Genomic DNA, 18,523 nt, shown 5'->3' on the forward strand with positions numbered 1-18,523 from the left:
CGAGTAGTTGAAGTATCTATTAGCTATGCATTCTTAACATAAATAATTATCAAAATTAGAAGCTTTTTTTCATCGAGCGTTATTGCATAGAAAACTTCAAATACCATATCACAAAATTCGTCAGTTATCTGAATAAGAACTTTGATTATAACTTTCAACTTAGAAGCTTAATTTTTTCATAATGCCCTTTGCCTATATCCGTTTTGTCACCTTTAAAACAGTTGAAATGGGTGACTTTGATATTGATTGTTTTTTTTTTTTTGCTCTTTTGAATTCCCAAAAACCTTCTTATATTAAAAACTAATTTTTAATAACAATTTAAAAAAAATGCATTCAAAAGTTTTTTTTTTACTTCTTTATAGAATATATGTCATGTAGGCTAAGGCTGAACTGCTGCTTTATTATTGCTTTTGGCTGCTCTTTTGAATATTATTCATTTTTTCTTTTGGGGATTCATTCCAAATTATAAACTCATAGATACCTAATATCGGTCAAATTCTAAACTGCATCTAAAAGGATTAAATTTATCAAATTGAAAAATACATGATGAACACTTCACATGAGAACACTTCAATTACAATGAAACAAAAAAAACTTAGTGGTTTATTCGGTATGAAGAAAATGAAGTGCCAGCTATTTTCTTTGGTAAAAAATGAAAAGCTCATCCGTTTTAAATGTAATTAAATGAAATAATAGGCAGACTGAAGTAGCTCCAGGAAGATGTTGAGATTTTCTTCCTAGGTCGTCACTTTTAATCCAAGCAAAATGTTAGGACACTTAGTATCAGTTATTGAGTTTAAGCTTTGATTTCCAAATGCTCACAAAAATTACCAAATTTAAGAAAATCGCAACAATAAGTCACCTGTGGTCAAAATACTCAAAGACTCCTCTTTGATCCCCACCCAGGCTCAAAGCTTCTGCTATGATCATATCCATGGAAATCTACAAAGAGTTTCTTTTTAAAATAGATTTCAAGCGTAGTTAGGGGTATTTAGCCTTTTTTGCTTTTCTTCAAAGTTTGGAAAAAAGTGTTATACTATTCGAAATGTTACATTTGTTATATTTTTGTGCATATTTTTGTAATCATTTGTGGGGTGATCGAATTTTTTAAACCACTGTAGATACGTAAGAACTTTGCACATCTAGTACCCTAAGGTCATAATACTGTCAAAGACTCCTCCTTAACCTCCCAAATTGAAAGCTTTTATTATGACCTGGCCTTTTAATGTAACTTGGGCGCTGGACCAAGGGCACCATTGTCACTCGAGCGCAATGTTAGGTGGGGATGTCGATATCGCTTTCGTCACACCAATTCGTTTTAGTGTGAATCTGCGTGGTACTTATAAATGAATATTTTCAAATTAAACCCATTTCTTCAAAAATAAACTAAGATGGTTTGAATACATGTACTTTGTCCTCTCCGGGCAAAAAAAACGTTCAAGTGTTGCATAAAGTACAACCATAAGAAACCTTACTAGTGTGTGTAAACAATTCAAGTTTTTGGAGCATCTTATTTCAATAAAAAAAAATCGAGGTAATCTTACTTTCATATAATAAATCCCTATGCCCTCGCCCCTCTGGATACCATCTTGATAGGATACCGTCTCTGCTATAAATAAAAAAATAATTAACTTATCGGCATCCCTGCTTAAGAAAAAGTCGAGGTATTGTTATTTAAATATGATAGCTCACTACCCCCCCCCCTTTGGATACCACCCTGATAGATGGCGTCTCTGCTTTAAATTAAAAAAAAAATACGTTTTGGCATTCCTGCTTTCAATAAAAAAAATTTCGAGATATTTCATTTTACAAAATTCATTTAAATGTAATACCTCCCGACCCCCCCCCCCCCTCTGGATACCACCTTGATAGGATACCGTCTCAGCTTTACATTAAAAAAATAATTTACTTAATAATTAACTAGGTCATTATATGGTTCAAAAAAACGCGCGAAATAACGTTAAACAGCTTAGTGTTCCTTGATAAAAAAATTGAGGGTATGAGTAAAGGGGTACAAAGACAACAACAAAAATGTCGAAATTATTCAGATATACCTCAAACTATTGGAAAACTCAGTTATGGATCTGCCCTGGCATTCAATAAGATCCAAAGAAACTAATGAAAAGGGAGCACACACAAAAGCCAAATTAGACCAGTAGCCTATGAGAAATTGCAAAATACCCACGACAATGAACAAGTCCCAATAGGGGCCCTGGGTCTATCAAAATACTTCAGTGGTTTTCCAGGGAATTTGATATCATTTTCTTCTGTCTCCACTTTAAATAAAAAATAATTATCTTTTTGGCATCCCTGCTTTCAACAAAAAAATTAGGTATTATCATTTAAAAAGGATAGCACCTACCCCCTCCCCCTATAGGCAATAATTTACAATTTATTTATGAATCGTATTTTTGGGGTAGATTCCGAGATCCCGTTTCAATCTTTAATTCCCCAACCTTGTACATAGCTTAGTCTATAGCTAAATTTTCTCTCAATAGAAGTTTTTTTTTGGGGGGGAGGGTAAAAATGTTTCAGAAAGAAGATTGCATTTTCTATCAGGCGTTCAACAATTGAGTATTAAACATAAAGAAAATTTTATCTAAAAACAGCAAAAGAAAAACAAATCTGCAAACTTACAATTCAGCTGTAAAAACAATCTGTCGGCTGTTAATTTCAAAATCCAACTGAAGGCTGAAGCTGTATAGTAGTGAATGCGTTCTATAATTCTATTCAACTTGAAAATAAAATTCTTGACTACAAGTGATGTAAGAAATAGTGGTTGGGAAACTGCATTCGAAATGATTTAAACTCATTTCATAAAGACGATACTTTTTTGTCAACAAATGAAGAACTGTGTATATTGCAATATTTGCAATTGCATATTGCAGCTGTCTGGTTTTTATGCAAAGTAACAAAAGAGACGAAAATTAACGAACAAGAGAGTAGTGAAGAATTATGGTATGCAAAGTAATATTTGACAGGAAAAGTAACTGCTTTTAAATCGCTAGCGGTGGCACCGTGATTGCGTGATTTTCGGGGTTCGGGGAACCAAAATTTTTTTTCGGGGTGACGCATAGATTTTCGTTGAAATACCCGAAAATTCGGGGGTAGTGCAAGCCCTGCTTGATTTCTAATCAGGAAATCAAAATACTAAACCACACGAGAAGGAAAAGCTCCGACTTTGCGGTTGACGCAATAAAGAATTGCCGCAAAATTAATTTAAAGTCAACCGAACAACGCCACCACTACCGGCCGTGGCGCGCCTGTGGCGTTGCGACACTGCAGTGGCAATTGACCGGGCCTCTCGTCAGCGGCGTTCGGTCGATCCGCCGGCGTCGGCGCCGGGATCTCGTTTGCAAATGAGCCCTGTATTATTGCACAATGTATTATTTATTATTTTTTTCCTTTAGAGCAGGGAACTTCGTATCGAAGAAGTTGTCGTAGAAACTTCAAAAGGGCTCATTCAATTGGAAATTGAAAGGGCTAGGGCCCATTTTAATAGTCGAAAGTGAGTGGAGAGTGATTAACCCCCTTCTCACGCCCACCATTCCTCCAAACACATCCAATCAAAGTTTTCAGATAGCCATTTTGTTCAACGTAGTAGAAAGTTCAGGAAATTAGGTCTTTGAGAATGACATCCCCTCCAGCCCTCAGGGCAAGGGTTGTAAGTTATTCCCTGGAGGCATATAAGGATTTTATTGAAAGTATTGTCGTAGAAACTTCAGAAGGGCTCATTTGATCGGAAATTGAAAGCACTAGTGCCATTTTTAATATTAGAAAGTGATTGGAGAGTGACCAACGCCCCTCTCACGCCCACCATTTCCCCAAACACATCCAATCAAAATTTTTAGATAGCCATTTTGTTTAGCATAGTTGAAAGTTCTGGAAATTAGGTCTTAGAGGATGACAACCACCCTAACAGCCCTTAGGGGAAGGGTTGTAATTTATGCCCTAGGGGTACATAAGGTGTTTATCGAAAGTGTTGTCGTTTCAAAAAGGGCTTATTCGATTGGAAATCGAAAGGCCTACTGTCCCTTTTAATAGTCGAAAGTGATTGGAAGGTTTGACATTTATTTAGTAAAGATCGATGTGGGTATAAAGTATTATTTTTTGTTATTGTTGTGTTAGACCAGACCACTTCGTATCGAATGAGTTGCCATGGGAATTTCGAAAAGGGCTCATTCTATTGAAAACAGAAAGGGTTGATGCCCTTTTTAATAGTCGAAAGTTATTGGAGGGCAACTAATCCCCCTCCCAGGCCCACCCTCCCATTTGCCCATTATGTTAAAAAACTAAATTTTACCTTAAGATTAAATCAAAATGCACTGTTTTAATCCTAATTCCCAATTAGGCATCTCAGCATTATCCCAAGAACGACTGAGGGTATTATGTTCAAAATTTTCGGGGCTACTTCTGCTCTTAAAATTTAACCAAATCAAAATGGCGTAAGTGTATCCAAGCTATCAAAGAAAGTAAATATATTTTTTTGCGAATGGTATCAAGTTTTCCATTTCAGGTCAACTAGAGAAGGTATGAAACTAAATTAAACACTACTATTTGTGTCTAGATTTTTAAAAGGGTGTATGTTGTTAAAAATTGCTGAAAATTTTTCTCCAGCATACAAATAGCAGGCCAAACTATAAAGTCTTAAGAAAACGAAAACATTTAAAGTATTATTTTCTTTTTCCCTGAAAAGACTATGTCAATATAAAACGAACAGAAATTAATTAAAAATACGTTTTCCTCAAAATAAGTTTTTCAAAGAAAAGTAAAGAACTCCGTTAAACTAAAAATGAGCAAAAATAAAATCAAATAATCTACCAAGCGTGAAACTACCACAAATCAGCATCGATCAATAAATGAAACCCAAAACGAACAGAAATTACAATAAATAACCGAGTCAAACTAAAACGAGCAGAAATTGACATAAGTTGGGCTCAAAACCCCTATGCCTTACCAAGGCCAGAACAAAATTTCCACTTTACTGTAAAAAATACAAATGAATATGCATTGTCACTTTAATGTACAAATACTGATATTTAGCAATCAAAATGTTAATATTATTTGATTTATTAAAGTTATAAAAGTAAAAACAGCAAAGGGATTGAAGTCCTTCAATCCCTTTCCGTTTTGAAATGTTTTATCGTCACCCCTAGCTATTCAGAATAACAATACTATTTTTTCTTAGGTGACGCTAATTATTCTAAATTTTTCAAAAAAAGAAAACGTGACTTATTATTAAAGAAAATAATATTTCTTAACAGAAGTGTTTGAGCTATCTAAAATGCATGCAGTGAAAATCATTCGACATGCCACAAAAAATGTGTTAGTATTTATTAAAACAAGATAATATGTTGCATTCCATTTTTTTGGGGCATGCTCTAGGCCCATGGCTCTGCTAGGCCTACTAGGCTATGATGTACTAAAATCATTTTGACCTTGGGAAATTGCTAGGTCATCACTGCAGGAGAGGAACTGTTTTAAAGGAAACATCATGGTATTTGCCTAGAGAGCTAACTGGAGAGAAGGAAACATGTTAAGAAAACAAGTCTTAGCCTACTTCCTGATAGCCTAGCCTATGCAGAATAATTATAGCCTAGTTAACACATTTTGTATGCAGCCTTGCTATACTTCAAATCACAAAACCAAGGGTAAAATTCTACTTTAGTTACTTTTGGCTATCTTGGAAAGGGGCTGGGTTAGGAAAATGAAACTTTCAGATGGATCTACATGCTAAGGTATTTCCCAGGAAGGTACTTTGAAGTACCTACCTCCACTCCTCCCCCTCTATATAATGGTAAATTACTGCACATTACTAGTTGTTTTAGCACACATTTCATTCTATATTACTTATCATAATTATAAATTACTGCTTACCTTACACAACTTCAGCTTTTAACCGTGTTCACTAAAATATATTCCAAAATCCTATTTTCATTTAACATTCATCACTTTAACTTATTTACTATCTAGCTGACATTGCTTATGGAACCCGTTTGTGATGTTACAACTTTGCTTATAATAACCCCTTTAACAGTACCATGCAGGTGCCATGGGGTAGAAGGCAACTCTGTGTTGATAAGCCATTTAAGCTTTATTAATTAGGGAAAGGATTTGACAGGAGATAGACCAGTAAAAAAATCCAAATTGTTTTTGGAGGACAAATTATGTTATGAGATGTTTTTATTTTTATAGGTCCATATGCTCATGAAGCTTTTTAAATATTTCTGAAGCAATAATTGATAGAGCACTACAAACATCAGAATTGACTTTAGAAGACAAGTTATGTCATGAGAAGATGTTTTTGAAATCCCCCCTCCCCAAAACTCAAAAATTTCTAAAATACTACTTAGGAAGCTTGTTAAATATTTCTAAAGCACTAGTAGATAGAGCACTGCAAATATCAGAATCAACTTCAGAGGACAAATTATATTATGGGAAGATGTTTTTGAAATCCCCCTTTCCCCCAAACTCAAATTTTACTATACAAGTTATTTAAATTCCTAAAGCCCTAAGACATAGAGCACTACAAACATCAGAATCAACTTTAGAGGACAAATTATATTATGGGAATATGTTTTTAAAATCCCTCCCGCTCCCAAGCTAAAAATTTTACAAAATTCTGCTTTAAAAGCTTTTTTATGTATTTCTAAAGCGCTAAGACACAGAGCGCTACAAACGGCCGTAGCGAAGTTAAAGGACCATTTTTGCTATGGGACGATGTTTTTGTAAATCTCTCTTGCCCCATACTCAAAATTTTCAAAAACTTAAAAGGCTTTTTTAAATATTTGTAAAGCGCTAAGACATAGAGCTCTACAAACATCAGAATCAACTTTAGAGGACAAGTTATGTCATGGGAATATGTTTTTGAAATCCGCCTTCCCCCCAACTAAAAATTTTCTAAAATTCTACTCTAGAAGCTTTTTAAATATTTCCAAAGCACTAATAGATAACACGCTAAAAACATCAGAATTGACTTTAGAGGCAAAATTAATTCTACAGTAATTCCCCCTTCCACCCAAACTCAAACTTTTTTTGAAATCCTCCTTCACCCCAAACTCAAAATTTTCCAAAATTCTACTGCAGTAGCTTTTTTAAATATTTCTAAAGCGCTAAGACATAGAGAACTGCAAACATCAGAATCGACTTTAGAGGACAATTTTGTCATGGGAAGATATTTTTGAAATCCTCCTTTGCCCCAAACTCAAAATTTTCCAAAATTCTACTTTAGAAGCTTTTTTAAATATTTTTAAAGCGCTAAGACATAGAGCGCTACAAATATCAGAATCGACTTTAGATGACAATTTTTGTCATGGGAAGATGTTTTTAAAATCCCCCTTTGCCCCAAACTCAAAATTTTCAAAAATTCTACTTTAGAAGCTTTTTTATATATTTGTAAAGCGCTAAGACATAGAGCGCTACAAATATCAGAATTAACTTTAGAGGACAAGTTATGTAATGGGAAGATGATTTTGAAATCCCCCTTACCCCCAAACTCAAAATTTTCTAATATTCTACTCTAGTAGCTTTTTAAATATTTCCAGAGCACTAACAGATAGCGCGCTAAAAACATCAGAATCGACTTTAGAGGCCAAATTAATTCTACAATAATTCCCCTTCCTGCCAAACTCAAATTTTTTTAAATCCCCCTTTCCCCCAAACTCAAAATTTTCCAAAATTCTACTTTAGAAGCTTTTCTAAATATTTCTAAAGCGCTATGACATAGAATGCTACAAACATCACAATTGACTTTAGAGGACAAGTTATGTCATGGGAAGATGTTTTTGAAATCCCCCCAAACTGAAAATTTTCTGAAATTCTACTCTAGAAGCTTTTTAAATATTTCTAAAGCACTAATAGATTGCGCGCTAATAACATCAGAATCAACTTTAGAGGCAAAATTAATTCTACAGTAATTCACCCTTCCACCCAAGCTCAAATTTTTTTCCCCCTTCACCCCAAACTCAAAATTTTCCAAAATTCTACTTCAGAAGCTTTTTTAAATATTTCTAAAGCGCTAAGACATAGAGCACTACAAACATCAGAATCAACTTTAGAGGACAATTTTGTCATGGGAAGATGTTTTTGAAATCCCCTTTGCCCCAAACTCAAAATTTTCCAGAATTCTACTTTAGAAGCTTTTTTAAATATTTGTAAAGTGCTAAGACATAGAGCACTACAAACATCAGAATCAACTTTAGAGGACAATTTATGTCATGGGAAGATGTTTTTGAAATCCCCCTTTGCCCCAAACTAAAAATTCTACTTTAGAAGTTTTTTAAATATTTGTAAAGCACTAAGACATAGAGCGCTAAGATATAGATCATTTGGTACTTGTGCACTATAAATAACCCACCACTATAGACTGTACAAGGAAACCAGACAAACAGGTATTTGTTAGACAAATAAACCAGACAAATGGGTATTTGTTAGACAAAGACATAAAACATATTCAAATAGCGTAATCCTATAATGTTGAAAAATTTTGCTTTTCTTTTTTACATCCGCGATTTAAAATATGTAAAAACTGCTGGAACTTATATAACAATTTTCTTTTGAGGGTGGAAAGGTTAGCTGCAAGGGGATTTGATGGGAGGGGGAGGGTGGGGGCGGTGGTCAGCAACCTGCTCGCGGTACCCCTGCTTATACGAATCTAAGCTGACCATTTCGTTGCAACATGTTGCACCAAAATCATACTCTAAAATCTGGTTGGTAATTTGCCTGTCTAAAAAATTTGTCTGAGTTTCATAAAAGGGGGAAACAACCCCTAAAAGTCAAAGACTTTAATAAAACTCATACCATCAAATTTGTGGTTCTTGGTGAATACCCGCCGGAGAATTTCCCCGGAAAATAACCCCCCAAGGGAAAAACCCTCACGGAAAATCCCCCCCCCCAAAAAAAATACCCCCGTGGAAAATAAGGCTTCTCAAATTTCAAATTATCAACCAGATTTTAGAGTATGAAGGGGGAATGGTATGAATGGTAAGGAGGATTTCAAAACTTTGAATGACCTTTAAAAATCTGTGAGTTATAGCAATGGAACCTTGCAAAATAGATCTTCTGTTTAAATGAAGTACAAAAAAATTATTTCAGCTTCAAAACTTTACTCATCCTAACTTATAAGGTTTTATATATATGCAAATACACTACCTATATTTTGGAAATAAAACATTGATATGGCTTAAAATTCTGCTCAAATGATTTTCAGAACTGAAGCCAGAGAAAAAGAAACTGATAACTGACAATTAAGGTAAAATGTTGTTTTGTCAAAATTTCAATGGGTAATGGGTATTTCAAAACATCTTCCCATGACATAACTTGTAACATTGATATGGCTTAAAATTGTGGTCAAATAACTGAAATTGCGTTTTCAGAACTAAAGCCAGACAAAAAGAAACTGATAATTGAAAATTAAGGTAAAATGTTGTTTTTTCAAAATTTCAATGGGTAATGGATATTACAAAAGCATCTTTCCATGACATAACTCGTCCTCTAAAATTGATTCTGATGTTTGTAGCACTCTAAGTCTTAGCGCTTTAGAAATATTTAAAAAAGCTTCTGAAGTAGAATTTTGGAAAATTTTGAGTTTGGGGCGAAGGGGGATTTCAAAAAAATGTGAGTTTGGGGGGAAGGGGGAATTATTGTAGAATTAATATGGCCTCTAAAGTCGATTCCAATGTTTGTACGCTATCTATTAGTGCCTTAGAAATATTTAAAAAGAATTTTGAAAATTTTGAGTTTCAGGCAAAGGGGGATTTCAAAAACATCTTCCCATGACATAACTTGTCCTCTAAAGTCGATTCTGATGTTTGTAGCGCTCTATGTCTTAGCGCTTTAGAAATATTTAAAAAATCATCTAAAGTAGAATTTTGGAAAATTTTGAGTTTAGGGTGAAGGGGGATTTCAAAAAAATTTTGAGTTTGGAGGGAAGGGGGAATTATTGTAGAATTAATTTGGCCTCTAAAGTTGATTCTGGTGTTTTTTAGCGCGCTATCTATTAGTGCTTTGGAAATATTGAAAAAGCTTCTAGAGTAGAATTTTTTAAAATTTTGAGTTTGGGGGGAAGGGGAATTTCAAAAACATCTCCCCATGACTAAACTTGTCCTCTAAAGTCGATTCTGATTTTTTTTTTGCGCTCTATGTCTTAGCGCTTTAGAAATATTTAAAAAAGCCTCTAAAGTAGAATTTTGGAAAATTTTAGAGTTTGGGGCAAAGGGGGATTTCAAAAACATTTTCCCATGACATAAATTGTCCTCTAAAGTTGCTTCGATGTTTGTAGCACTCTATGTCTTAGTACTTTAGAAATATTTAAAAAGTTTCTAAAGTAGAATCTTGGAAAATTTTGAGTTTGGGGGGAAAGGGGATTTCAAAAACATCTTCCCATTACATAATTTGTCCTCTAAAGTTGATTCTGATGTTTGTAACGCTCTATGTATTAGCACTTTAGAAATATTTAAAAAAGCTTCTAAAACAGCCTAAAATTTTGGAAAATTTTGAGTTTGGGGGAAGGGGGATTTCAAAAACATCTTCACATAACATAATTTGCTCTCTGAAGTCGATTCTGATATTTCGTAGCGCTCTATCTATTAGTGCTTTAGAAATATTTTAAAAGCTTCTTAAGTATAATTTTAGAAATTTTTTAGTTTTGGGGAGGGGGTATTTAAAAAACATCTTCCCATGACATAACTTGTCTTCTAAAGTCAATTCTGATGTTTGTAGTGCTCTATCAATTAGTACTTTAGAAATATTTATAAAGCTTCTAAAGTAGGCTAGAATTTTAGAAAATTTTGAGTTTGGGGGGAAGGGGAATTTTAAAAACCTCTTCCCGTGATATAACATGTCCTCTGAAGTCGATTCTGATGTTTGTAGCGCTCTATGTCTTGGTGCTTTAGAAAATTTAAAAAGCTTCTAAGGTAGAATTTTGGAAAATTTTGAGTTTGGGGCAAAGGGGGATTTCAAAATCATCTTCCCATGACATAAATTGTCCTCTAAAGTTGATTCTGATGTTTGTAGTGCTCTATGTCTTAGCACTTTACAAATATTTAAAAAAGCTTATGAGGTAGAATTTTTGAATATTTTGAGTTTGGGGCTAAGAGGGATTTCAGGAACATTCTTCCATGACATAACTTGTCCTCTAAAGTCGATTCTGATGTTTGTAGCACTCTATGTCTTAGCGCTTTACAAATATTTAAAAAAGCTTCTAAAGTAGAATTTTGGATAATTTTGAATTTGGGGCAAAGGGGGATTTCAAAAACATCTTCCCATGACATAAATTGTCCTCCAAAGTCGATTCTGATGTTTGTAGCACTTATGTCTATGTCTTAGCACTTTAGAAATATTTAAAAAAGCTTCTAAAGTAGAATTTTGGAAAATTTTGAGTTTGGGGGGAAGGGGGATTTCAAGAACATCTTCCCATAACATAATTTGTCCTCTATATTTGATTCCGATGTTTTTAGCGCTCTAGGTCTTAGCGCTTTAGAAATATTTAATAAAGCTTGTAAAGTAAAATGTTGGAAAAATTTGAGTTTGGGGGGAAGGGGATTTCAAAAACATCTTCCCATAACGTTATTTGTCCTCTGAAGTCGATTCTGATATTTGTAGTGCTCTATCTATTAGTGCTTTAGAAATATTTAACAAGATTCTGAAATAGAATTTTTGAAATTTTTTAATTTGGGAGAAGGGGGGATTTCAAAAACATCTTCCCATGACATAAATTTTCTCTTAAAGTCAATTCTGATATGTGTAGCGTTCTATCAATCAGTGCTTTAGAAATACTTAAAAAAATTCATGAGTGCAGGGACCTATAAAAATAAAAACATCTTCTCATAACATAATTTGTCCTCTAAAAACAATTTGGATTTTTTACTGGTCTATCTCTTGTCAAATCCTTTCCCTAATTAACAAAGTTTAAATGGCTTATCAACACAGAGTTGTCTTCTACCCCATGGCACCTGCATGCTACAGTTAAAGGGGTTATGATAAGCAAAGTTGTGCCATCACAAATGGGTTCCATAAGCAATGTCAGCTAGATAGTAAATAAGTTAAAGGGATGAATATTAAATGAAAATAGGATTTTGGAATATAATTTAGTGAACAAGTTTAAAAGCTGAATTTGTGTAAAGTAAGCAGTAATTTTTTAATTATGATAAGTAACATAGAATGAAATGTGAGCTAAAACAACTAGTAATGTGCAGTAATTTACCATTATATAGAGGGGGAGGAGTGGAGGTAAGTACTTCTAAGTACCTTCCCGGGACATACCTTAGCATGTAGATCCATCCCTGAAAGTTTCATTTTCCTAACCCAACCCCTTTCCAAGATAGCCAAAAGTAAATAAAGTAGAATTTCACCAAATTAAGCACTTTTTTTGTTGATGGCACTTGAAAAATTGAAATGGTTGGAAAATGGTTTGAATTGCAAATCAAGTGTTTTGTAGGTTAGAGGGGTTTTTCCACCATCCAACAGAAAACTCTTAGCTAACATTTTCCCCAACAATTGTTTTTCTGCCATCCAGCTAAAAATTGTTAGCTAACATTAAGAAGAAGAAGAAGAAGAACAATTTATTGGAAAAAAAAACATAGCAACAAAAAATTATTACTGCCTCCCCTAAAAAGCAAAGCTTGTCTGTGGGGGAGGCAGAGAAAACAAAATACTTAAAACAAAGAACACTTGGCCACCAACACCACTAGTACCAACACACTAAACAATAAATACAAAATAATATCATATATTATACATCCTCTGGGAACAACATATCAACAAAACCCCCACAATAAATAAATCATTTAATCAGTCAAAACTCATATTCAGCAAAAAGCAATTCCTTAATGGTTTTTCTAAAAATATTGGGGTCACCAATAGTCTTAATATCACTATTCAAACTATTCCATTTCCGCGTACCTCAATAAAGAACAGAAAAAAACATGAACTGGAAGATATACCAATAGGTACACAGAAGTCCGCGCTACCCCTTGTATCATGATAATGAACAGTAGACCTAATGGACAATAAATCACCAAAACAACGAGGCTGAACATCCTGCTGCAGTCCAAAAATAAACCACAACACATAGAATTCACGAAGGCCTGCAGCCGGCAAAATTTTTAAAGTTGGGTAAATTTCTCGAACAGACATACATGGAGATATACCGGCTAAAATTCTTACTGCAGGATTTTGTAGAACTCTTATTGGTTTTAGGGTAGAAGAAAAAGTAGAGAGCCAAATACTTGAACAATAAAGTATATACGGGTGTATTAAAGAAAAATAAAGATGGCGAAGGACAGACGTAGGAAAATAATGTTGGAGTTTCTTCATTATACCGAGATTTCTTGCCAGAATTTTGCTAGTTAAAGTGACATGTTCCTTAAAAGATAGAGTTTCATCTATTATAATCCCAAGGTATTTAAAAAACGCAGTCTGTTTTGTAACGCCATTAGGCATATCTAATTCCTTAATCCCTGGGTAAAAGTTAGGTGATCGAGAAAAATAATAAAGTTAGACTTAGCCACGTTAATCCTTAATTTACTTACCCTCAGCCATGCTACAATTCTATTAACTGATTCCTTCATGGAAATCTGTAGCAGTTTCGCTGTCTTAGCTGTGCTAATGGATGTTGTGTCATCAGCAAAAAGTAAAACTGTTTCATTAGTCGGGTTTACCGTTAGTTCATTTATTCTATAGCAAAAATTATTTAGACAATTTGGTAAATCATTAATAAATATCAAGAATAATATAGGACCGAGAACTGATCCTTGCGGAACACCTATTTCAATACGCTTTTTTTCGGAAGAAGAATCATTTAGTTGGACATACTGATATCGATTACTTAAAAAACTTCTTAAAAAATTTTATGATTTACCCCTCAAACCATACACCTCACACTTCTTAAGTAGAAGTTCATGATCTACAGGGTCGAAAGCTTTCATCAGATCTAAAAATATAGCACCTATTTTGAAACCTTTATCTAATACATCATTAATAATAGTTGTCAAATAAATCATTGCCTGTTCCGTTGTCCTTTTTCTACGGAACCCAAATTGTGTCTCTACCGGTAACTTATGATCCTCCAAAAAACTCATCATTCTAATACTAAAACACTTCTCTAAAACATGGGAAATAATGGGTAAAACAGATATCGGTCTATAGTTTCCTGGGTCATTTTGAATACCACCCTTATGAATTGGGGTTATACGGGCAACTTTAAAACAGTCTGGGAATTTTTCTTGACGAAAACACTCATTAATTAACCCACATAAAACTTCAGCTATAACAGGAAAAATACATTTAAGTGTTTTTAGAGTAATATGGTCGCTACCAGATGAATTACTACGAAACCCATAAATAATTTTTTTAATTTCATCAACTGTTAGAAGTCTAAGGTGAAGAGACACATCAATGGGGTCCCCCAATAAGGACTCGGACGTTGGATCACCACTATCAGGTACAACTGACATAGCTAAATTCAGACCAATATTCGAAAAATAACTCAGAAATTCATTGCATATGTCCTTTTCAGAATTCAAAGTCTTTACCATTACACTAACTAATTCATCAGATACACTATTTATTTTTAATCCAATCACTTCTTTTATTAGTCCCCAGGTTTTCTTAGGGCATCCTTCGACCTCCCTAAACTTATTCTCAAAATATTTCTTTTTTTTATTTCTTAAAATTGTATTCAACCTATTTCGATAAATTTTACATAATTGCTTATTTTCTTGTGTCGGGTTAATTATTTGAGCTCTAAACAATTTATCTCTTACATTTATTTGCTTCAAAATCACAGGACTAATCCAAGGTTTTTTACTTGAGTGCTTTCTATTAAACGGTTTCAATATGACTACTTGACTTATCAAACTCTGCAACTTTTCATAAAATAAAACAAACTTTGAATTAGCGTCCTGAACATCACCTAGAATATCTTACCAATCCACCTTTTCTATATCATTTTTAAGTTTTACCATCGCACTTTTACTGATCACTGGAATCCTTGATTTTTTGCCTTTAACCACCTTCATGACAGTTCTAAAGCTAGCTAAAACTCCAAAGTGGTCAGATACATCATTGATAAGGACCCTGGGAAGACTCAAGGGTACATTAGAAAGGATGTTATCCAGAAGCTTAGCTGATGTTCCCGTAATTCTTGTAGAGATATTTATACAAGGATGAAACCCATTAGATAAACTTCTATTAATAAATTCAGTGCTAGCAGATGACTGATCTATAAGGTCAATATTAAAGTCCCCCATAATAAAACATGGCATAGAGTTAATTAGAAGTTTCATTAATTGTTCTTCAAATAGGTCCATAAAGTCTTGGAGCAGGCTCTGTGGAGGTCTATATACTACAACAATACAAAAATTCAAATTCTCTCTAGTTATATGTAAAACAAAACACTCGCAAACTTTCTCTCTATATATTGTAAGATCTTCTCTTATTGAAACCTTATAATCAGCCTGAACATAAGCTGCTAGGCCTCCATGTTGGTAATACTCGCGATTCCTTACATATAAATTATAAACAGGGATATGCAGTAATTGCGAGTTATTATCCTTTAACCACGTTTCAGTTAAAGCGATCACCTCAAAGACATTAGTATTTATTAATTCCGATAAAAAATTATGCGCAGAATTCAATCCCTGACAATTCAAATGAAAAATGTTAAGGCCAAAATGGCCCCTATCACAATACAAGGGTAGTACTCTTTAAAAATATACCTCGATGGTTCATTTTTGAAAATCTCAGTAGCATTAATATCTAAATTTACATTTATTATTTCATTAAACTGGCTGGAAAAATCAACCCTTCGACTTTCAAGCTGCATGACATTGTTGTTCCCGGAAGGTAAAACGATATCTCTAACCATTATCAATAAAAGCTAATGTATGTGACAGTACAGGGTGGCGGTGGCGAAAAAAATCATTATCTACTAAACATATATCTAGACCTAGATAAATACAAAAAAAAATAACAAAATATATTCCGTTAAAGAGGACATAAGAAACAAAAATTAAACAAAACAAATAAACAAACCGGTGGATATGTATACGCATATCAACTCCCAAAATAAAATTCAGTGGGCTTAATAATGGCTCACAACTTCATTTATAAGCAAACCAAAATTTAATAACCTTCATAATTAATAACTTTTCATAAAAAAAAAAAAAAAAAAAAAATTTTCCAAACACTATAAATAACTAGCTCAAAACCGCTATTTACATTTTTAACGCTTTGAACCATTCAACCTTTTCAACATTGCCTGCAGATTTAATAGAAAGAACCGGCGGTACCACGGGTGGTATCCAGCATTCAACACCTTTCTCCATCAAATATTTTCTTTTCACCACCAATTCCTTTCTAATTTGGCGCACCTCTCTACTAACCTCATCACTAATAAAAACTGGTTTTCCAAACTGCAAGTCTTTTCCTCTTAATTTCTTTGCATTTTTGATTATGCCGTATCGGTCCTTATAGTCAGTAACTTTGATTTTGATAAAGTTACTTGCATGTACCACTGAAAATGGAGGAATATCCTTCACTTCCATTTCTAATCCCTCATTCAGCACTTTTTTAATGGTATTTTTTGCATCTGACAATGAATCAGTCCTCACATTCCAAAACAATATGTTGTTTTTTCTTTCTGTATACTGCAACACAAGAGACTGATTTTTTAATGATGTAACTTATGTAAATAAATCATTCACGAGTTAATCCTGATTTTCCATCTTAGACTTCAAACTATCTACCCGATTATTAGTTTCTCTTGCATCACCTTCCACACGCGTGCATCTTTCTCCCAATTCACGAGCAGTTTTTTGTATATTTTGCACATCAGTCTTCACGCTATGAAGGGAATCTCTAATTTCTTTTACGTCTGATTGTAAAATTTCCAACAGCTCCAAAATTCTTACGATATTTTCTGCATTTGTTTTCTCACATTCCTGTCGTAAGCATTCGCCACTCGAATCCAGAATAGAATCTTCTGGCGAAGGCCTTTTCTTCCCTGTTAGAGATTTTGGGGTTGACGCTAGTCTTTCATTTGATTTATCACCACTCTCATTACCACCATCAGTTTTAACTTTCTTATTATTTCTCTTTCTCCCCATTTTAATGGACGATTACGGCAAAATAAATTTCCAAAAAAAGGCAATCTTCAATCAATATATGCCACACGGTTCAAAAGTTCTTTATATTTTTATATTTACTGTGACATTTTGTTATTATTTATTCGTTCATTTCACTGGCCACTACTAACCCACTTCATTAACTATATTAACGGAATAATTGCATAACCACAATCTTCAAAATAAAGGTAAAGTTTTTTCAAGGTCATTCATTACTTGTGTAATCATATATTACCTTAACATACTTCTTTCAGTCCACGCAAACATCAATTGGCTCCTTAATTATGTTTGTCGGATATAAGCAGGTTGTCCGTGAGATTTAATTTATCAAACATAAACAAGTAATCCGTGAAATGTAATTTTCACTTGAGATGTTAACTCTCCAAAGGCTGAATGAAGACTGAATTGTTAGAGGATTTCTAACAAATCAAATACTTGTTGAAGAAAATTGTTGGAGAATTTAAAGCAAAATAGTCCTATTCAAAAATAAACAGGATAGGTACTTTTTATGCTTACAATATTGATACAGAATCAAGAACTGCTACTATTTCTTATTTTTATTCCTTTCCCCTTCCAGTTTTTTTTTAGAAATATCTTTTCTGGTAATTTTGTTGAAAAAAAAAATCAATTCTTCTGCTGAACAATAGGAAGACAACAAAATTGCCATGTAGTCATAGCAATTTGATATAATCAAAAATCTAACAATTTCACTTATGCAATCAAAATATATTTTTTACTCAGTTGATCCACTTCCATTTATGTAAATGCACTAAACAGTTACTTTAGGAAAGCTTAAGCACTGGTGTTTTAATTTTTGCCTAAATTCAATGTACTTTGCCAATTAATAAAATCTTTTGTATCTTTGTTTCTTGGACATATTCTATTAATTGAATTTCAAATCTTTGGTGTCAGTTGGGTATTATCAAGCTGAGATAAACTGACAGCAACACTATCTTGGTCATGATTTTTCTTTGAATTTCCTGCCCAATATCTTGTTTCTGCAAATTATGAGCTAATTATTTCTGCTAGCTAACAATTCTGTTTCTGCTGTCCAAACAAATTTTTGTTAGCTAACAATTGGATGGCAGAAAAAACCCCTTAGGTTAGGTCATAACTTCTTTGTGTGGTTACAAAAATGAAAAACCTTTGGGACCCTTTAAGGCCTCAAGATGCGATTAGCCCCAGAAGCAATTATTGAATTATGAACAAGCATAAAAAAGGCATCAAGTGATGTTTTTGTTAGCTAACAATTGGATGGCAGAAAAAACTCCTTAGGTTAGGTCATAACTTCTTTATGTGGTTACAAAAATGAAAAACCTTTGGGACCCTTTAAGGCCTCAAGATGCGATTAGCCCCAGAAGCAATTATTGAATTATGAACAAGCATAAAAAAGGCATCAA

General features: G+C 33.6%; 1 protein-coding gene across 1 annotated transcript in view; it reads left to right on the forward strand.

Annotated features, from left to right (window-relative positions):
• The first annotated feature begins 5,219 nt into the window (after positions 1 to 5,219).
• mRpL12 (mitochondrial ribosomal protein L12) overlaps positions 5,220 to 18,523 on the forward strand; it is a 31,497-nt gene continuing 18,193 nt past the window's right edge. Inside the window, exon 1 of the mRNA XM_089104573.1 lies at positions 5,220 to 5,325. Coding sequence (XP_088960699.1) covers positions 5,285 to 5,325 — 41 coding nt within the window. The 5' untranslated portion in view covers positions 5,220 to 5,284. The remainder of the gene's footprint in view (positions 5,326 to 18,523) is intronic.

This window comes from Artemia sp. Qi Xiang Cuo, chromosome 1 (genome assembly GCF_049724085.1).
Source record: "Artemia sp. Qi Xiang Cuo chromosome 1, ASM4972408v1, whole genome shotgun sequence".
NCBI lineage: Eukaryota > Metazoa > Arthropoda > Branchiopoda > Anostraca > Artemiidae > Artemia > Artemia sp. Qi Xiang Cuo.